The sequence below is a fragment of the Pseudorca crassidens genome, chromosome 5 (assembly GCF_039906515.1).
Source record: "Pseudorca crassidens isolate mPseCra1 chromosome 5, mPseCra1.hap1, whole genome shotgun sequence".
Classification (NCBI taxonomy): domain Eukaryota; kingdom Metazoa; phylum Chordata; class Mammalia; order Artiodactyla; family Delphinidae; genus Pseudorca; species Pseudorca crassidens.
The window spans coordinates 67,981,664-68,003,900 of NC_090300.1; the positions used below are offsets into that span (position 1 = coordinate 67,981,664).

General features: G+C 39.6%; 1 protein-coding gene across 4 annotated transcripts in view; it reads left to right on the forward strand.

Annotated features, from left to right (window-relative positions):
• The window catches only part of SENP2 (SUMO specific peptidase 2), a 40,381-nt gene extending 19,572 nt beyond the window's left edge, over positions 1 to 20,809 (forward strand). For all 4 annotated transcript variants that reach the window (XM_067738323.1, XM_067738327.1, XM_067738325.1 and 1 more), the window contains 7 exons: positions 1,375 to 1,551; positions 3,310 to 3,441; positions 4,882 to 5,085; positions 6,079 to 6,158; positions 8,227 to 8,311; positions 17,899 to 17,994; positions 19,517 to 20,809. In XM_067738323.1, the coding sequence (XP_067594424.1) occupies positions 1,375 to 1,551; positions 3,310 to 3,441; positions 4,882 to 5,085; positions 6,079 to 6,158; positions 8,227 to 8,311; positions 17,899 to 17,994; positions 19,517 to 19,579 (837 nt within the window). In that variant the 3' untranslated portion in view covers positions 19,580 to 20,809. The remainder of the gene's footprint in view (positions 1 to 1,374; positions 1,552 to 3,309; positions 3,442 to 4,881; positions 5,086 to 6,078; positions 6,159 to 8,226; positions 8,312 to 17,898; positions 17,995 to 19,516) is intronic.
• The last annotated feature ends 1,428 nt before the right edge of the window (positions 20,810 to 22,237 follow it).

Consider the following 22,237-nt stretch of genomic DNA (forward strand, 5'->3'; position numbering starts at 1 on the left):
AGTATCAGAATAAGAAGTGTCCCAATGATCTCCATAGCAATACCAACATTTTAAGTAATAGTGGCAAAGTGTTTACTAAGCACTCCACATCCAAAAGAATTATATTCCTAAACTAAATGCAAACTTGAAGTTTTAGATTATTTCATATTTTAGGTAATAGAAATACCAAAGTTTAGGGAACTGCTTTGTGTTAAGTATCAGTCTGATCAAGATTCTCTTTTCCCATGTGATATCTTCATAAGAACTAGTCTTAAGGCTAAGTCATAGTCTTAAGTCATGATCTTAAGTCCTAAGTCTTAGATTGTTCCCTTCTCTAATGTATTTGTTACCTGGCTAAAGACTACATCCTGCTTCTATCCTTGCTGAACCTGAAGGCATCGCGATCTGGGACCATGTGGAAGGGCCAGCAGCTACTGGTTTCCTAGGACCAGTATACCTGGCAGTTAGCTAGAGTAAAGAGCACTGGCTACGTGTGTTGAGAGTGTAGCTCTAGTCCAATGCTCTATTTCTTTTTTTTTTTTTTGGTACGCGGGCCTCTTATTGTTGTGGCCTCTCCCATTGCGGAGCACAGGCTCCGGACACGCAGGCTCAGCAGCCATGGCTCATGGGCCCAGCCGCTCCGCGGCATGTGGGATCTTCCCGGACCGGGGCACAAACCCATGTCCCCTGCATCGGCAGGCGGACTCTCAACCACTGCTCCACCAGGGAAGCCCCCAATGCTCTATTTCTAAATAAATTTCCTAATTTTAGATAAATTTGCCTACCAGATGACTTAAGTTCAGTATTAACAGTTATGTAGAGTCATGATAAGGAAAGATTCTTATCAGAGTTTCTGGGATGCTGGCAAAATTCTGTTTATTGACCTGAATGGTGGTTACATAGGTGTTAATATTACAAAAATTAAGTGGCACCTTAATGTTTTGTGCATTTTTCTATAATATATAATTACTTTTTTAAAAGGATGAAGTAGAACAAGTTTACTTGGTATAAGGATAGAAGTGGTTTATTTTGAGTGGTGGGATTATGGGTCATATTTTTTGCTTTTTTAAAGCTTTTCAAAATGTCTTTTAACTATATTATTTTTAATTGAAATAAGAAAACTGAAAATACTTTTCTTGCTACCTCCAGGGAAAACAAATGTTCTGCTTCATGGTTTATAACTGAGGTGTCCTGTTGTGAGCCTTAGGTCTTGAACCATTTTTGTTCCTTCTTCCAGGGACAGGCAGATATGCTTAATCTACTTTACTCATTTGGGGATTTACTAATTCTCTTTTCTTTCAAGATAATGGTGCTGTTTTATATTTCATGTGTTACGTATGTTTATACGTGCAAGTATCAAACATGTCAGTAGAATATGGGAACTTTTTTGATCAGAGGAGGGGACTCCAGCTGGAACCTGACTTATCTGAAGAAGTGTCAGCCCGACTGCGCCTGGGCAGTGGAAGCAATGGCTTACTCAGGAGGAAGATGTCAATACTTGAGACAAAAGAAAAAAATTGCTCAAGCAAAGAGAGGGATAAAAGGACAGATGATCTTCTTGAACTTACAGAGGTATTGTTTCTTGTTTCTTGTGTTGATCAGAATAAGGGGCATGTTTTTAAATAACCTCAGTTATTTAAGACTTGAGTGAATGTTTTGTTTTGAAGAGTTTCTCCAGGCTAGGGAATGTATGTATGAAGGAAATCATGCCCAAGGGCTGGTCAGTCACTGGCTACACTGATCATTAGTGATCTGTGAAAGTGGCCTAAGGAATTAGATTAATTTCAGCAAATGTGAGTAGACAGGATTGTCACATATCTTGGAATATAATGGGTTCTTTGTAGATTCTTTTTCTAAACTTAAAATATTTTGAGTTACACTGTATGGGTTTGACATTAGGAAGGAGTTCATTGCAGTTCTTTTTTTTTTTTTTTAAACATTTAATTTTATTTGTTTATTTTTGGCCAAGATGCATGGCCTGTGGGATCCCAGTTCCCCAACCAGGGATCGAACCCAGGCCCAGGCAGTGAAAGCACCAAGTCCCAACCACTGGACTGCCAGGAAACTCCCCTTCATTGAGGTTTTTGTTAAGCGATTATGGTTCACTAAAATGTCCCTTTCAATGATTACTGTATTTGAAACGTTTCTGTAAGTAAAAACTTATAGAAAACAAGGAAATGAAGGTAGTTAAAAATTCTCATTTTAAAGGTGAGCCCACATCTTGACTCCTCCATTGTTGTGGTAGTCAGTCCTATTCAGTGAATATTTATTGAGCACTTACTATATGTTGGACATGCAGGTGGAGAGAGAGAGATCCATAAAATTACAAAATTGTGTTTAGTGGGGGAGAGCAGTATTGAAAATATTTGGATGAAATAACTTCTATTTGGTTTATAGATTCAGGCTTATAGCTTAAATATGCATTTCTCTTTGTAATTCTTTAGAATGATGCCATCTATTCAATAAGGTCTCAGTTGCTAGACTGCTGCCTAGTTTTCTAGTTTCTGCTTACTCTCTTCATGTCAAAAGTAGATAGAATGATCTCTTTGATTCCTAATTTTATTACTTTGATGTTTTAAAATAAAAGTTCAGGAGGTAGATAAGGAAAGTATGAAAATGCTTTTATAGTATTGTGAAAGGAGCAAAGGCTAAGGAGTGAGACACTCCGGTGTTCAAATCTTGGCTCTGCCTTTTAATCATTATATGACTTTGACCATGTAACCAAAATTCTCTGAGCTTTACCTCTTCTATAAAATGGTGATAATACTTTCCCCACAAGCAGGGATTAATGGTGTGCTTCAAGCATCTGGTACATGTTTGGCTCATGTATCCCACATGGTAGTGGGATAATTGAGAGTATACTTTAAATATTATTATCAAATTATTGTTTTCAGAAGTTAATAATTGAACTAGCATTTTTTATAACCATTAGTAGTAAGATTGCTTTGTGCTCCTAAATTGAAATTCTTTCCTACTTCAATTTAGTAGGTCTTTGATGATCTGTTTTTCTTAAGGGTCAGGTATTACAGAGATGAAAAACTTTTTTTTTTTTTTGCGGTACGTGGGCCTCTCACTGTTGCAGCCCCTCCTGTCGCGGAGCACAGGCCCCGGACGCGCAGGTGCAGTGGCCATGGCCCACGGGCCCAGCTGCTCCGTGGCATGTGGGATCTTCCCGGACCGGGGCACGAACCCGTGTCCCCTGAATTGGCAGGCGGACTCCCAACCACTGCACCACCAGGGAAGCCCTGAAAAGCTTTTTTCAATCTCAGACTTTCAGTATCTGATAGTGGTTCCATATTAAAGTAGCAACCTCTGGACTTTGTAATTCAGGACATGGAAAAGGAAATCAGTAATGCTCTAGGCCATGGCCCACAGGATGAGATCCTAAGTAGTGCTTTCAAATTACGAATCACTCGAGGAGATATCCAGACCTTGAAGAACTATCACTGGCTCAATGATGAAGTAAGTTGTCTTTTTTTCCCCCTTTGACTATCATTATGCCTAGTCATTTTCTGTCTGTAACCATAGTGGTTTCTACACAATTAAAAGGGGCTGGTAAAGCAGCTATAGTTTTTCTAAAACAAAAACATCTTAAACCTTAAAAACATGATTAATTCTGATTGTTTGCTGCCTTTAATTAGCAATGTTTCCCTCTTCTGCATTTGTGCTTTGTTTCATCCACCACTTACTAGTCTTAAGTGAGATTTTTATAAATCCTGGGTGCAAGTGATAAATGGAAGGAAGCAAGCGATACTTTATTTTAGATGAATTCTTATAGGAGCCAGTTTATTTTTTCAATAATAAAGGAATATATTGATCACTGTATGTACACTATGTGATTTTTTTCTTTATTTCATTTGAGTGATAACTGTAAAATTTGTCCAATTGTCATCTTGTATCCTTATGTATTTAGCTAAAGGTAGCTCTTGGTTCTTGCCAATTTCCCAGTTGGTTCTTTACCCAGCTGCTCAGCCCCTGCATTTTCTCCCTTTGCCTTCCTTCCTCCCCGCTATGACTAGTGACATATAAACACATTCTTGTAAAATTAGCATGTTTCTGTTTCACATTATAAATGTAATATGTTTATTATAGAAAATTTAGAAAATACAGGAAAAGTGAAGGAAAAACATTATCGTTTGAAAGTGGCACAACTCAAAAGTAAACAAAATACTAATGTTTTGGTGTATTTCCTTCCATTTAATTTTTTTTAATTGAGGTGTAATTTATATATAGTAAAATTCACTTCCAGTTAATATTTTTGCATATTTTGTGTGTGATATAGTTACATATACATTTTCATTGTTGCAGACTTTCTCCTTGAGTTCTTTTTCTTGTCTCTCTTACTCACATGCCTCAAAAGTACAGTCTCATTCCTTCTTAATCCCTCCCATTTTGCACTGATCTTTTTTTTTTAATACATTTATTTTATTTATTTTATTTTTGGCTGCTTTGGGTCTTTGTTGCTGCGTGCGGGCTTTCTCTAGTTGCGGTGAGCGGGGGCTACTCTTTGTTGCGGTGTGCTGGCTTCTCACTGCGGTGGTTTCTCTTGTTGCGGAGCACGGGCTCTAGGTTCGTGGGCTTCAGTAGTTGTGGCATGCAGGCTCAGTAGTTGTGGCACACAGGCTTATTTGCTCTGCGGCTTATGGGATCTTCCCGGACCAGGGATCGAACCGTGTCCCCTGCATTGGCAGGTGGATTCTTAACCACTGCGCCACCAGGGAAGTCCCTGCACTGATCATTTTTTGTTTTCCATCTTCTGTCATAGACAGCCCTTTTATCCCCTTCCTTAGTGCCTTCCCTTCCCTCAGCTTATTTTCTAATTCATCCTAATTGAGTTAGGTAGAAATCTAGTTTTGATAATATACTTGCCATATTCTAACATTTACTCTCTTGATATTACAGGTCATTAATTTTTACATGAATCTCCTGGTGGAAAGAAATAAAAAACAAGGGTATCCAGCACTTTATGCATTCAGTACTTTCTTCTATCCAAAATTAAAGTCTGGGGGTTACCAAGCAGTGAAAAGATGGACCAAAGGGGTCAATCTCTTTGAACAGGAACTTATTCTGGTGCCTATTCATCGGAAGGTACATTGGAGCCTGGTGGTAAGTTGAGAGGTTTAATTGTTGGAGTTTGGATAATGACTGTTTTGTTAAATGCAGGCATAGTAACCACCGCTGTAAAGCAAATATCGCAATAAAGAGAGTGACATCAATTTCTTGGTTTCCCAGTGCATATAAAAGTTATGTTTACACTACACTGTAGTCTGTTAAGTCTGCAATAACACTATATCTAAAAAACAATCTACATACCTTAATTAAAAAATACTTATTGCTAAATATTTTTATGCTAACCATCATCTGAGCCTTCAGTGAGCTGTAATCTTTTCACAATAGCATCAACGGTCACTGATCACAGATCACCATAACAAGTATATTAATAATGAAAAATTTGAAATGTTGTGAAGAATTACCAAGATATGACACACAGACATGAAGTGAGCAAACACTGTTAGAAAAATGACGCTGATAGACTTGCTTAATGCAGGGTTGCCACAGACCTTCAATTTGTGAAAAATGCAGTGTCTGCAAAGCACAATAAAATGAAGTGTGCTGGTAATGAAGGCGACTCTTCTGTCTAGTGAGAGTCCTGTAGTATATGTTAAAGGCATACTCTGCAGAGTCCCTTCTTAGTTCTTGAGTTGAACAACTTAGAAAGCTACAAGACAGTCTGTAGTGGAGGAGCTTTGATTTTTAATAGGAATTTTAATACACGTGGGTTATTTTATTACTTTTGTTTACGAGATGAAAACGGGTTTATTGTAGTAAAGGTATAAAGAAAAAGGCAAAAAAAAAGTCTCATCACTCTGAGAGGACCACTAATGTTTTAAGGAATAAGTTTCTATGCCTTTCTCTAGGAATAGAAAAATATAATTTTATAGACATGGAGCTCATATCATCTGTGATGTTTTATGAAAAATGTGTCTTAGAAATCCATTCATGTTGGTACATATATTTTTTTAAATGCTTATCTTTTTAGAAATAAAATTCTCATTTTTTTTGATGGTTGTTTCTGGATGTTGCATTTTTCCATTATAGGTGATAGACCTAAGAAAAAAGTGTCTTAAATATCTGGATTCTATGGGACAAAAGGGCCACAGGATCTGTGAGATTCTCCTGTAAGTAAAGGCTTAAAAACTTCAGTGTTGCCTCAGTGTGCCCTTTGTTAAGTGGTCTTTCTTTCCATCCTCTGGTGGATGGTAGTCTAATGTGTAGTGAGAGCTCTCTTCCTAGTTGTTCACAACTTGACCTGAATCCATCTTTTTGTCTAAAAATAACCCCAAAATCTGATCTTAACTGAGAAATCTTATTTAATAGCATCACTGAAAACAAGTTTGTCATATGTCATAATGTAAAATATATTCGATGAGAATCCCGTGATTTGAATTAGATTTCTCTGGGATTGATACATTAGTTCTCTGAATTCTTAAGCCCACTCACTGATGTCTCTGTGCTTTCCATGATGGTTTGGTTCATCTCATAGAACCTGGAGGTAATTTTTAAGTTAAAACATGGTTTGTAGGTAACTGTTTTAATAGTAATTGCTAGAAACCTGCCTTTAAAGCATAGCCGTCTATTAGCTATGTAAAGTGATGAGAAGAATTTCACAGAGAGGAAGCAAATCAGTGAAATAAGTCTATTTTGAAACACTTATGACCACTGGAAGCAATTGCAGGTTCCAGTTTTTAATTTTAGTAAGGATACTTGGATAATTTTAATAAGGATACTTTAGTAAGGAACTCTTGTTGAATGATGTGAAGAAAAGTTAACAATAATTCAGTTCTTTCTTTTTTGATGTTGTTTTAGTGTAAAAGATCCTTTTTATTTATGGGTGTTTATCTTGAATAAAAAATGTAGAGAAGAAATTTTTTAAAATCATAAGATACAAATTGTTTATAAAGCAGTTATCTCCTAGTCTTTTCTGCTTAAGATGTATGTAAAATGTGCATACATACATACGTGTGCACATACACGTACATATAATCACATACTTACGAATGTTTTCATTGGAATCATACAGCAAAATTTTGTCTGTTGCTTATAATAGGATACCAAAAAACCATACTTTTATAACATTCATACTTTTCTTCCCCCCCCTCTTTTTTAATATATGAAGAGTTCAGCTTCTTTGGGTATCTGAGGCCCCCTCCCTTTCCTGATGCCCCTAGTCCAACTTTTCTCAATTTTTTTCATTATCACCTCCCCACTACAAATTTTTTTTTAATTTAATTTCTCCATGACAAGAGAAAATAGTATTAAGGAAGAGACTTTGTTTGTTTGTTGGGTTGAGCTTTAGAGGGCTACAAACCATTGAAATATCTAAGATTTTTGCCTTCTAAGAACCAGTTTTCACCTCTCTGGGGGTGATATTGCTGCTCCCGTTGTGAGCGCATGCCCTAGCATAGCACTGGTTTCCCTTTTATGTAGGTTAGGATGAGAACTGAGATGCCTTTGTTAAATTTGATAACCCTCTGGAGATTTGGATAAAATTAAATCACTCTCAATACTTAAGTATATATCACCTAGGAATGAGGAAATTCTCTTACATAACCACAATGCCATTATCACACTTAAGAAAGTTGACAACCACTAATGTGTAATAATATATGATTCATGTTCTGATATCGTCAGGTATCTTTTATAGCTTTTTTTCCTAATCCAGGAAGTCAGTCAGGGTTCATGCATGTAAATAATGTCTCTTTAGTCTCCCTTAGTTTAGAATAGCCTCCTACATTTTTTTTTGTTTTCCGTGGCAGTGCCTTTTCTTTTTAAGACTCCAGGCCAGATGTCTTGTTTTATATCTGTTTTTAAGTGAGAAAAAGCAAGTAATAGAATGAAGTACTTTTTTAATAGAATAAAATGTGTGTTTTAAAATGGGGTGGAGTAGAGAACTAGAAGAACAAACAGCAAACCATTAATAGTAAATATTTCCATAGTGGTTATTATGGGGTCTTTTGCATTTTACATATTATGTTTTAATTTTTAAAATATAACCATATATAATTTTTGTAATCAGAAAAAACACAAAATAAAATGTAAAAAGCCAAAAACAATCATATTTAAAAAAATCTAACAGAGATGGCTTTGAGAATGGCAGGTCTATTAAACATCATGATGTCTTTGTAGTCATAATGCTAAGTCTCCACAGGGATTCATCAGTATATTCCTTCTTTGCTGTTTTTTCAGTCAGTATTTACAGGATGAAAGTAAGACCAAAAGAAATATTGACCTGAATGTTTTAGAGTGGACCCACTACAGCATGAAGCCACATGTAAGTGGTGATCATCTGTATTTCAAATACTTTGTTGCATTTCCTGTCAGTAGCGTATTATTTAGACTTGGCTTCCTTCCTCCCCTTACTCACTCATCCTTAGGCATGCATTCTCCTAAGGTGTACATCGTTAGAATGATCACTTCTAAATCTTCAGAAATTCATTTAACCAAGTTGTTTGCTTTTTTTTTTTTTTAAGTTGTTTGCTTTTAAGCCTTTATCTTGTTTCTTAAACTATAAATGTTAAATATCTGCATGTCTCAAAAAATTGAGAAAAAAACACAACACAATAAATTCAAGCCAGCTACTTTTCTTGGTTGGCATTAATGGAAATTTTAAAGCTCCTGTTCAAAACTTATCTGAGAAATTTGTATATTTAGATCTTAAGCGTCCGATGCTGTGAGTCCTCAACAGTCAGGTGTGCTATTTGTGAATGTGCTTTGGATCTTGCCAGATTTGAATCTCATTCAGAGTTTAAAAATGCATACATCTGGGACTTCCCTAGTGGCACAGTGGTTAAGAATCCTCCTGCCAATGCAGGGAACACGGGTTCGAGCCTTGGTCCGGGAAGATCCCACATGCCGCGGAGCAACTAAGCCCGTGCACCACAACTACGGGGCCTGCACTCTAGAGCCTGCGAGCCACAACTACTGAGCTCGTGCACCACAACTACTGAAGCCCGAGCACTTAGAGCCTGTGCTCCACAACAAGAGAAGGCACCACAGTGAAAAGGCTGCGCACTGCAACGAAGAGTAGCACCCGCTCGTTGCAACTAGAGAAAGCCTGCTTGCAGAAACAAAGACCCAATGCAGCCAAAAAATAATTAATTAATTAAAAAACGCAGGGCTTCCCTGGTGGCGCAGTGGTTGAGAGTCCGCCTGCCGATGCAGGGGACACGGGTTCGTGCCCCGGTCCGGGAGGATCCCACATGCTGCGGAGCGGCTGGGCCCGTGAACCATGGCCGCTGAGCCTGCGCCTCCGGAGCCTGTGCTCCGCAGCGGGAGAGGCCACAACAGTGAGAGGCCCGCGTACCGGGAAAAAAAATAAAATAAAAGCATACATCTTTTAGCCCTAATGGCTCCTTTTCTTTAAAAAAAAAAAAAAAAAATTATTGGGCAGTGTTGGGTCTTAGTTGCGTCACGTGGGATCTTTATTGCCGCGTGCTGGATCTTTTTTTTTTTTTTTCCCACAGTTTACCCTTCCCCCTCCCCATATCCTCAAGTCCATTCTCTAGTAAGTCTGTGTCTTTATTCCTGTTTCACCCCTAGGTTCTTCATGACATTTCTTTTCCTTAAATTCCATATATATGTGTTAGCATACGGTATTTGTCTCTCTCTTTCTGACTTACTTCACTCTGTATGACAGACTCTAGGTGTATCCACCTCATTACAAATAGCTCAATTTCGTTTCTTTTTATGGCTGAGTAATATTCCATTGTATATATGTGCCACATCTTCTTTATCCATTCATCCGATGATGGACACTTAGGTTGTTTCCATCTCCGGGCTATTGTAAATAGAGCTGCAATGAACATTTTGGTACATGACTCTTTTTGAATTATGGTTTTCTCAGGGTATATGCCCAGTAGTGGGATTGCTGGGTCATATGGTAGTTCTATTTGTAGTTTTTTAAGTAACCTCCATACTGTTCTCCACAGTGGCTGTATCAATTTACATTCCCACCAAGAGGGTTCCCTTTTCTCCACACCCTCTCCAGCATTTATTGTTTCTAGATTTTTTGATGATGGCCATTCTGACTGGTGTGAGATGATATCTCGTTGTAGTTTTGATTTGCATTTCTCTAATGATTAGTGATTTTGAGCATTCTTTCATGTGTTTGTTGGCAGTCTGTATATCTTCTTTGGAGAAATGTCTATTTAGGTCTTCTGCCCATTTTTGGATTGGGTTGTTTGTTTTTTTGTTATTAAGCTGCATGAGCTGCTTGTAAATTTCGGAGATTAATCCTTTGTCAGTTGCTTCATTTGCAAATATTTTCTCCCATTCTGAGGGTTGTCTTTTGGTCTTGTTTATGGTTTCCTTTGCTGCGCAAAAGCTTTTAAGTTTCATTAGGTCCCATTTATTTTTGTTTTTATTTCCATTTCTCTAGGAGGTGGGTCAAAAAGGACCTTGCTGTGATTTATGTCATAGAGTGTCCTGTCTAAGAGTTTGATAGTTTCCGGCCTTACATTTAGGTCTTTAATCCATTTTGACCTTATTTTTGTGTATGGTGTTAGGGAATGTTCTAATCTCATGCTTTTACATGTACTTGTCCAGTTTTCCCAGCACCAATTATTGAAGAGGCTGTCTGTTCTCCACTGTACATTCCTGCCTCCTTTACCAAATATAAGGTGACCATATGTGCATGGGTTTATCTCTGGGCTTTCTATCCTGCTTCACTGATCTATCTTTCTGTTTTTGTGCCAGTACCATACTGTCTTGATTACTGTAGCTTTGTAGTATAGTCTGAAGTCAGGGAGCCTGATTCCTCCAGCTCCGTTTTTCGTTGTCAAGATTGCTTTTGCTATTCGGGGTCTTTTGTGTTTCCATACAAATTGTGAAATTTTTTCTTATAGTTCTGTGAAAAATGCCAGTGGTAGTTTGATAGGGATTGCATTGAATCTGTAGATTGCTTTGGGTAGTAGAGTCATTTTCACAATGTTGATTCTTCTAATCCAAGAACATGGTATATCTCTCCATCTATTTGTATCATCTTCAATTTCTTTCATCAGTGTCTTATAATTTTCTGTATACAGGTCTTTTGTCTCCTTAGGTACGTTTACTCCTAGATATTTTATTCTTTTTGTTGCAATGGTAAATGAGAGTGTTTTCTTGATTTCACTTTCAGGTTTTTCATCATTAATGTATAGGAATGCCAGAGATTTCTGTGCATTGATTTTGTATCCTGCTACTTTCCTAAATTCATTGATTAGCTCTAGTAGTTTTCTGGTAGCATCTTTAGGATTCTCTATGTATAGTATCATGTCATCTGCAAACAGTGACAGCTTTACTTCTTCTTTTCCAATTTGGATTCCTTTTATTTCCTTTTCTTCTCTGATTGCTGTGGCTAAAACTTCCAAAACTATGTTGAATAAGAGTGGTGAGAGTGGGCAACCTTGTCTTATTCCTGATCTTAGTGGAAATGCTTTCAGTTTTTCACCATTGAGGACGATGTTGGTTGTGGGTTTGTCATATATGGCCTTTATTATGTTGAGGAAAGTTCCCTCCATGCCTACTTTCTGCAGGGTTTTTATCTAAATGGGTGTTGAATTCTGTCGAAAGCTTTTTCTGCATCTATTGTGATGATCATATGGTTTTTCTCCTTCAATTTGTTAATATGGTGTATCACGTTGATTGATTTGTGTATATTGAATAATCCTTGCATTCCTGGAATAAACCCCACTTGATCATGGTGTGTGATCCTTTTAATGTGCTGTTGGATTCTGTTTGCTAGTATTTTGCTGAGGATTTTTGCATCTGTGTTCATCAGTGATATTTGCCTGTAGTTTTCTTTCTTTGTAACATCTTTGTCTGGTTTTGGTATCAGGGTGATGGTGGCCTCGTAGAATGAGTTTGGGAGTGTTCCTCCTTCTGCTATATTTTGGAAGAGTTTGAGAAGGATAGGTGTTAGCTCTTCTCTAAATGTTTGATAGAATTCACCTGTAAAGCCATCTGGTCCTGGGCTTTTGTTTGTTGGAAGATTTTTAATCACAGTTTCAATTTCAGTGCTTGTGATTGGTCTGTTCATATTTTCTATTTCTTCCTGATTCAGTCTTGGCAGGTTGTGCATTTCTAAGAATTTGTCCATTTCTTCCAGGTTGTCCATTTTATTGGCATAGAGCTGCTTGTAGTAATCTCTCATGATCCTTTGTATTTCTGCAGTGTCAGTTGTTACTTCTCCTTTTTCATTTCTAATCCTGTTGGTTTGAGTCTTCTCCCTTTTTTTCTTGATGAGTCTGGCTAATGGTTTGTCAATTTTGTTTATCTTCTCAAAGAACCAGCTTTTAGTTTTACTGATCTTTGCAATCATTTCCTTCATTTCTTTTTCATTTATTTCTGATCTGATCTTTATGATTTATTTCCTTCTGCTAACTTTGGGGTTTTTTGTTCTTCTTTTTCTAATTGCTTTAGGTACAAGGTTAGGTTGTTTATTTGAGATGTTTCCTGTTTCTTAAGGTAGGATTGCATTGCTATAAACTTCCCTCTTAGAACTGCTTTTGCTGCATCCCATAGGTTTTGGGCCGTCGTGTCTCCATTGTCATTTGTTTCTAGGTATTTTTTGATTTCCTCTTTGATTTCTTCAGTGATCACTTCGTTATTAAGTAGTGTATTCTTTAGCCTCCATGTGTTTGTATTTTTTACAGATCTGTTCCCGTAATTGATATCTAGTCTCATAGCGTTGTGGTTGGAAAAGATATTTGATACAATTTCAATTTTCTTAAATTTACCAAGGCTTGATTTGTGACCCAAGATATGATCTATCCTGGAGAATGTTCCATGAGCACTTGAGAAAAATGTGTATTCTGTTGTTTTTGGATGGAATGTCCTATGAATATCCATTAAGTCCATCTTGTTTAATGTATCATTTAAAGCTTGTGTTTCCTTATTTATTTTCATTTTGGATGATGTGTCCATTGGTGAAAGTGGGGTGTTAACGTCCCCTACTATGAATGGGTTACTGTCGATTTCCCCTTTTATGGCTGTTAGTATTTGCCTTATGTATTGAGGTGCTGCTATGTTGGGTGTATAAATATTTATAATTGTTATATCTTCTTCTTAGATCGATGCCTTGATCATTATGTAGTGTCCTTCTTGGTCTCTTTTAATAGTCTTATTTTAAAGTCTATTTTGTCTGATATGAGAATTGCTACTCCAGCTTTCTTTTGGTTTCCATTTGCATGGAATATCTTTTTCCATCCCCTCACTTTCAGTCTGTATGTGTCTGTAGGTCTGAAGTGGGTCTTTTGTAGACAGCATATATATGGGTCTTGTTTTTGTATCCATTCAGCCAGTCTGTGTCTTTTGGTGGGAGCATTTAATCCATTTTCATTTAAGGTAATTATCGATATGTATATCCCTGTTCCCATTTTCTTAATTGTTTTGGGTTTGTTATTGTAGGTCTTTTCCTTCTCTTGTGTTTCTTGCCTAGAGAAGATCCTTTAGCATTTGTTGTAAAGTTGGTTTCATGGTGCTGAACTCTCTGAGCTTTTGCTTGTGTGTAAAGGTTTTAATTCCTCCTTCAAATCTGAATGAGATCCTTGCTGGGTAGAGTAATCTTGGTTGTAGGTTTTTCTCCTTCATCACTTTCAATATGTCCTGCCACTCCCTTCTGGCTTTCAGAGTGTCTCCTGAAAGATCAGCTGTTAACCTTATGGGGATTCCTTTGTGTGTTATTTGTTGTTTTTCCCTTGCTGCTTTTAATATATTTTCTTTGTATTTAATTTTTGACAGTTTGATTAATATGTGTCTTGAGGTGTTTCTCCTTGGATTTATCCTGTATGGGACTCTCTGTGCTTCCTGGGCTTTATTAACTATTTCCTTTCCCATATTGGGAAGTTTTCAACTGTAATCTCTTCAAATATTTTCTCAGTCCCTTTCTTTTTCTCTTCTTTTTCTGGAACCCCTATAATTCGAATATTGGTGTGTTTAATGTTGTCCCAGAGGTCTCTGAGACTGTCCTCAGTTCTTTTCATTCTTTTTTCTTTATTCTGCTCTGCAGTAGTTATTTCCACTATTTTATCTTCCAGGTCACTTATCCGTTCTTCTGCCTCAGTTATTCTGCTATTGATTCCATCTAGAGTATTTTTCATTTCATTTATTGTGTTTTTCATCATTGTTTGTTTCGTCTTTAGTTCTTCTAGGTCCTTGTTAAATGTTTCTTGCATTTTGTCTATTCTGTTTCCAAGATTTTGGATCATCTTTACTATCATTATTCTAAATTCTTTTTCAGGTAGACTGCCTATTTCCTCTTCATTTGTTAGGTCTGGTGGGTTTTTATCTTGCTCCTTCATCTGCTGTGTGTTTTTCTGTCTTTTCATTTTGCTTATCTTACTGTGTTTGGGGTCTCCTTTTTGCAGGCTGGAGGTTCGTAGTTCCTGTTGTTTTTGGTGTCTGTCCCCAGTGGCTAAGGTTGGTTCAGTGGGTTGTGTAGGCTTCTTGGTGGAGGGTACTAGTGCCTGTGTTCTGGTGGATGAGGCTGGATCTTGTCTTTCTGGTGGGCAGGTCCACGTCTGGTGGTTTGTTTTGGGGTGTCTGTAGACTTATTATGATTTTGGGCAGCCTCTCTGCTAATGGGTGGGGTTGTGTTCCTGTCTTACTAGTTGTTTGGCATAGGATGTCCAGCACTGTAGCTTGCTGGTCGTTGAGTGAAGCTGTGTGTTGGTGTTGAGATGGAGATCTTTGGGAGATTTTCGCCGTTTGATATTATGTGCAGCTGGGAGGCGTCTTGTGGACCAGTGTCCTGAAGTTGGCTCTCCCACCTCAGAGGCACAGCACTAACTCCTGGCTGCAGCACCAAGAGCCTTTCATCCACACGGCTCAGAAGAAAAGGGAGAAAAAGTAGAAAGAAAGAATTAGTAGAAGTAGAAAGAAAGAAAGGAGCGAGGGAGGGAGGGAGCAAGGAAGGAAGGAGGGAAGGCAGGAAAAAAAAGAAAGAAGACAAAGTAAAATAAAGTAAGATAAAATATAATGAAGTTATTAAAATAAAAAAATAATTATTAAGAGGAAAAAACAACAAAAAAATGGATGGGTAGAACCCGGAACAAATGGTGGAAGCAAAGCTATACAGACAAAATCTCGCACAGAAGCATACACATACACACTCAGAAAAAGAGGAAAAGAGGAAAAAATCATAAATCTTGCTCTCAAAGTCCACCTCCTCAATTTGGGATGATTCGTTGTCTATTCATGTATTCCACAGATGCAGGGTACATCAAGTTGATTGTGGAGCTTTAATCCGCTGCTCCTGAGGCGGCTGGGAGAGATTTCCCTTTCTCTACTTTGTTCTCACAGCTCCCGGGGCTCAGCTTTGGATTTGGCCCCGCCTCTGCGTGTAGGTCGCCGGAGGGCGTCTGTTCTTTGCTCAGACAGGATGGGGTTAAAGGAGCCGCTGATTTGGAGGCTCTGTCTCACTCAGGCCGGGGGGGGAGGGAGGGGCACGGAGTGCGGGGCGAGCCTGCGGCGGCAGAGGCCGGCGTGACGTTGCACCAGCCTGAGGCGCGCTGTGCGTTCTCCCAGGGAAGTTGTCCCTGGATCCCGGGACCCTGGCAGTGGCGGGCTGCACAGGCTCCCCGGAAGGGGGGTGTGGATAATGACCTGTGTTCGCACACAGGCTTCTTGGTGGCGGCAGCAGCAGTCTTGGCGCCTCATGCCCGTCTCTGGGGTCCGCGCTGTTAGCCGCGGCTCGCGCCCGTCTCTGGAGCTCCTTTAAGCAGCACGCTGAATCCCCTGTCCTCGCGCATGAGGAAATAAAGAGGGAAGAAAAAGTCTCTTGCCTCTTCGGCAGGTCCAGACTTTTGCCTGGACTCCCTCCCGGCTAGCCGTGGTGCACTAACCCCTTCAGGCTGTGTTCACGCTGCCAGTCCTCTGCCTGCGATCCGACCGAAGCCCCAGCTCCCAGCTCCCGCCCGCCCCGGCGGGTGAGCAGTCAAGCCTCTCGGACTGGTGAGTGCCGGTCGGCACGGATCCTCTGTGCGGAAATCTCTCCGCTTTGCCCTCCGCACCCTGGTGGCTGTGCTCTCCTCCGTGGCTCCGAAGCTTACCCCCTCTGCCACCCGCAGTCTCCGCCCGCGAAGGGGCTTCCTAGTGTGTGGTCACTTTTCCTCCTTCACAGCTCCCTCCCACTGGTGCAGGACCCGTCCCTATCCTTTTGTCTCTGTTTATTCTTTTTTCTTTTGCCCTACCCAGGTACGTGGGGGGTTTCTTGCCTTTAGGGAGGTCTGAGGTCTTCTGCCAGCGTTCCGTAGGTGTTCTGTAGGAGTTGTTCCACATGTAGATAGATGTATTTCTGGTGTATCTGTGGGGAGGAAGGTGATCTCCACGTCTTACTCTTCCGCCATCTTCCCGGAAGTCCCCTGCTGGATCTTTAGTTGCGGCAAGTGGGATCTTTTGTTGCAGCATGTGAACTCTTTTTTTTTTTTTTTTTTTTGTGGTACGCGGGCCTCTCACTGTTGTGACCTCTCCCATTGCGGACAGGCTCAGGACGCGCAGGCTCAGCAGCCACGGCTCACGGGCCCAGCCGCTCTGCGGCATGTGGGATCTTCCCGGACCGGGGCACGAACCCGTGTCCCCTGCATCGGCAGGTGGACTCTCAACCACTGCGCCACCAGGGAAGCCCATGTGAACTCTTAGTTGTGGCATGTGGGATCTAGTTCCCGGACCAGGGTTTGAACCCATGTCCCCTGCATTGGGAGCATGGAGTCTTTGCCACTGGACCGCCAGGGAAGTCCCCTAATGGCTCCTTTTTAAAGTAAGCTACATTAGTTCAATTTTAGCCCTAACCTCTATATAATGGCTTGACTATCTTTATCCAAAAGCATTTTCATTTCTAAGCTGAATAATTAGAAGAGTAAGTGTTGTGATTTCCTGAGGAAAGCACAGATAAAAGAAGAGTTTGTTAGGATGAGGAACTGTGTTCTGGAATGGGAAATGTAATAAAGAAGACAAATTCTCTTCATTTGTGTGGTGGAGTCTAAAGCTCTTTCCACTCTGTGATTGATGCTGGGCTCAGGAGAGAAGTTCGAGGTACCTACCATATGTATGGGTGGTGTGCATTTTCAGTCTTTTCCTTTTTACAATAATCATGTGTATTTTTTGAATAAAAATTGAGTTGTTGTCATCTAGTATGTTTTCCAGCAGTGGAATTAGACTCTCCTATTCCCCTTATAACTGACAGCCAAAGTGTGTAAGGGGCTGGCCAAGATTAGTGCAACACGGGCTTGGGGAATGTGTGAGTTTACTTCACCTGGGCTTGGAATCCACCACCTTTGGTTTATGGTGCCTTTAAGTGCTGCTTGCAAGCAGTAGTGGTTTTTTTTTCCAGGACAGAACTGAACATCATGGCAAGATTTCCTAACTGGTTAAACCCTATAAAGAGTCTGTTTTCTCTCTCCTGCTTGCAGCTGTGGGGGTCCAAAGCAGTAGTCTTAGTTTTCCGGCTAGGGAAGACAAGTCAGACTCTGCAGTTAGGAAATAGTTTAGTTGTATTGTAAGCATATCTCTGGTTAAACCACACTTAGCCATTTTCAAAATTTATGAATGCCTTTGAAACAATTCTGACTAGAATTCCTGTTCCTGGTAATAAACCTTCTTTCAGTTTGCTTTATGTGAGAGCTGAGAGATTGAACTCTCACTTTGCTTTTCTCTTTCCTTCTAAAAAACATTTTCCATGAGGCTCACATACTCCATTGTCATGGGTTGGGTTTTTATGCCACATAAAGACTAATTGTGTTTGTGTTTGTGTGTTTGTGTAATACCAGATTTAACATTTACCTGTATAATATTGTTTGTCCACAGTAATATTTAGAAAAAGTCAAAGGAGTTTGTATTTGATGAAATTTCACCCCTTCCTCTCTTCTTTTTTTGTAATTTTAGGAGATTCCTCAACAGTTGAATGGGAGTGATTGTGGAATGTTTACTTGTAAATATGCAGATTATATCTCTAGGGACAAACCTATCACATTTACTCAGGTGAGTGGAGACCCCTCCTCATCCTTTTACTTGTTATTAAACAAGATAAACTCAGAGCATGTTACCAGTGCCTGGCACACATTAAACTGTTAATAATGGTAGTTGTGCTACTATTATTGCTGTAAACCTTGGCCATAGCCCTACTCTTGCTAGTATCAGGGTTTGTCACTGTATCTGCTCTCAGGGTTTGTCACTGTATCTGCTCTCACGTTTATCCTAGTCTTTGGTGACCAGTGGGGCAATTTGCATATCTCTGAACTCCAGTGTTCACTGGTTCTTGAGTGTTACTAATATTTTTAGCCAAAGAAGGAGGCACATCAGAATATGTAACAGCATGGGGAAATCAGGCCTTGTGAGAACTTAAGCTGCAGGTCTAAGATGTAACTATGAATGCTGATTTTCCCTTCTGTTCTGATTATTTTTGGTTCTCCATAGCTCTGCATTTGAGTGGAAATTCAAATATGTTGAGAACTCTTGAGTATTTATGTTTGTAATAGTGGATTCTCAGTCTTTTTACAACCAAGGACAACCTCCTTTAAAAAATAGTTTGCTTTAACAGACCTCATTTTGATAGCTACCAAATTGTACATATTGAATAGTAGGACTAATAATAACCCATTCTAAGCTTTTGAACAACATGAACTAACTAGGGCTCCCATGCTGAATTAATAAAATTGGTTAGCTTCAGCAGTTTTACTAAGAATAAATATGTAATTTTTTACTACAAGTTTTGAGCTATTTAAAATAATTTATGAATCCATGTGTTAAGACTTTTTAGGCCTCTTCACACTAGTTTATAGTAAAATGGTATATCCAACTATTTATAAGGAAACTCCAGGAGTACCTCAAGGGTATCTGATTTCATCAAAAAGAGTTACAGGTGATTTTGGATTTGTCTTGCATGTTGTTGCTTTGAAAATTGGACCATGTAGTGATTATCAGTTAAAGCAGAATAATATATTAAGAAAAGCCTCTAATTCTTTGATGCTTCTAAAAAAGGAGTTATTAATTCTCTGAACCTAATCACATGAGATTTGAAGGGGGGATGTTGCTATTTGAACAGAATTGGCCATGGACAACATTTGGTATAGCACAGAGTAATTTGCAGGTTTGTTTTTTTCTTTATTTAAATAGACTTCATGTTTTTCTCATAAGAGAGCAGAATATGTTAATTTTAGAATGTTTTGAAATACAGGTAAGTAGAAAAGTTACTTTTTGTGCCGCCACTTAGCTATTTCCCTTTTTGGTACACGTTTTTGTTATGAAGTTGTTGTTGGACTCTATTGTATAATTCTGCATCCTGCTTTGATTTTCCTTAACACGGAAAAATGCTTATGATACATATAATAATACAAATAACCTCCTTTTTTTATGGCTTTGTAAGTCTGTACCATGATGTGGAAAAGTCAAGGCTTACACAAAGGACATTGACATCCTACTTTATTTACATGCTACAACTAAAGGTTGTTGACGCTGGGCACTTTCACGTGTGATGTATGTGTTACTTGTGGATTCTCTGCAGCACCAGATGCCTCTGTTCCGGAAGAAGATGGTGTGGGAAATCCTTCATCAGCAGTTGCTGTGAGAACACCCTGCCGCAGTCCCTCCCGCTGCTGGTGGTTCTTTCACAGATGGACGTTTCCATATACCTCATGCATTGTGGGTTAAAAAGTCCCTGCATCACCTCTGTTCTCTCACAGGTACTGAGCTGTTAGAAGTGCATGAAGGCCCCTCTCTGCACCCTAGTCCTGACTTGGTGTGTGGAGGGCTGCTTGCAACCCTGTTTATAAGGCCATGCCTGCTCAGAGCCCTGGACTATCAACCCACACAAGAACAAACGCTAATTAATACTTTTTTAAGATTTTTTTTTTTCCCTGTGAATGTGGGAAATGCAGGATTTATTCTATGATTTTTCTGTGTGTTTGTTCATGTGTATTCATTCACTCACTCATTTGCAAACATAATGGGCAGTGGCTGTTTTCTGCTGCTCTTTTGAAGTTAACTCTAAATTTCTCATTTGGACTATTTATTTCTGAAAGGAATGTTAAGCTGCCCCTGCTGAAGATCAGGAGGGAAATCAGTGGGGGGCGGAAGGGTTAATTAACTTCTCTAGCTGGAGCAGTAACTGCCAACTTGAAGCAGGAGGTCTTCTTTCTTTTGAGGCTTGAAAATGCCAGGAGAAGCGCTGTGGTGTAGGGCTCTGGTTGCCTTTCAGAGGAAGTTCCACACTACAGCATTGGCACGGTGTCGTGGAAAAGTGGAACTGTGGCCAAGGAACTCTGGCTATCTAAGTGTCTTCAGAAGAGTGTCATGGTCATCCTAAAGAGACTTCCCTTTCTGGAAATGAGGTGACTTAGCTACTCTTAAAACTGGATTTGAAGTCACTGTAAACCCTAAATCTTCATTTTCATCCCAGATCTGGTTGAGTATAAGCCTCAGATATGTAAGGGCTGGCCTGAGCTGTTTATTTCAAAAGATACTATTCAGTTTAAAGCTATTTTCCTCAAAGTTTTTTTTTCTATATATAAAGCCAAAATTAAGTTTTGTACTCATTAGTATTTACATCTCCCCATTCCACCGCCACTGAAACCTGTGCAAGAAAATTTAGTACTTGGCTCTGAGGTTGCCAGTTATACAGTAGTCTATTTTGCCTATGAAAGTTTGTATTTAACTGTTTTGTTCATTAAAAACCTTACAGTGGTTATGCATATTTAATTTCAGAAAGTTTAGAGTTGGTCAGAACATATTTTGCAAGATCTAGTGCCTAGTGTTGCTTTTCTGATGTAATAAAAGGTTGTCTGGCAGAACCTGAAAAGTATACGCTGATTTCTAACCCTTTCCCTACTTAAACCTCCCACACTTCTCCTCGTTCACAAAAGTAAGAGGTCAAACCAGAAAAACTGGGCATCTGTTAGCTATGAATCAACATGTCTGCCATCTGGAGGCCCTGGCTTCTGGTCACAGAGGCATACTCTTTTTTTTTTTTTTTTTTTTAATTTATTTATTTAATTTTAGCTGCATTGGGTCTTCGTTGCTGTGTGTGGGCTTTGTTGCGGTGAGCAGGGGCTGTTCTTCGTTGAAGTGCGTGGGCTCTAGGCGTGCAGGCTTCAGTAATTGTGGCACATGGGCTTAGTAGTTGTGGCTTGCAGGCTCTAGAGTGCAGGCTCAGTAGTTGTGGCGCACGGGCTTAGTTGCTCCACGGCATGTGGGATTTTCCCGGACCAGGGCTCGAACCCGTGTCCCCTGCATTGGCAGGCGGATTCTTAACCACTGCGCCACCAGGGAAGCCCTACAGAGGCATACTCTTGCAGGCAGTTTTCCCTGAGATGTGTAAAGGTCTTGGTATAAGACCTGGGGCCTCTGGTGAGGATTGAAACTGCTGGGCCTACTTGATGGTCAAACCAGAGGACGTGTGCTTAGGTGATGATTAAAGAGTGAGCCAGTTGGGCTGAGTCTCCCTCAAGCTTAGGCTGTACAGAGAACCCTGCCTGCAGCCTCCGTTCCTTTCTTGAGGCTTCTGGAGCTGTGCCAGTGAGTACTGGGTTCAGGCAGCGGGCACAGCCAAGAAAGGCCAGAGATTTACTGGGTCAGCAATGCACTGAATGCCTGGTTCCCACTTGGCACTATAGGTTTCACCTGAGAATTTAGAACCTTGGTTAAGATTTGTTCCATGTGGGGTAAATCCTTTTAGGAATGGCAGCCCAAATGAGTGATGCTGGGGGTTAATGTATTTGTATTACAAGTATTTGGAGGGGCTTCTTAGAGCAGCATTCACTGAGCTTTCCACTAATGTGATTCTTCAGGATCGCTCTTAATAATCTTCTAGGACATAATGAATTGATGAGAACAGAGAGTCAAGTTGGAGAATGCCATTCTACTTAACCCTGAGTTTCTGAATTTAATAGGAGATAACACAGCCATGCTTCTGTAGGCACTGACATTTCTCTGTACAGATACTTGTTGGTAATAGAATTTTAATACCTAAACAGTTTATGAGAAAAGCCGCCAGCTACTGATAATTTGCTAATTATCAGTAGCAAATTATTAACATTAAAGCCAGTGAGAAAGATATCTGTATCTCTATTGCAGTAGTTTGGGGGTCTGAAAAAAAGGTGGAGTGAACCATTGTTCTTTTTTTAGTAGGCAGTCTCTCCTAAAGATTGATGAAGAAGAAAAAAAAACCCCACAACTGTTGGTGAGCAAATGACTTTCTCATTTTTTACCTTTGAGCCAGGAGGAGGGT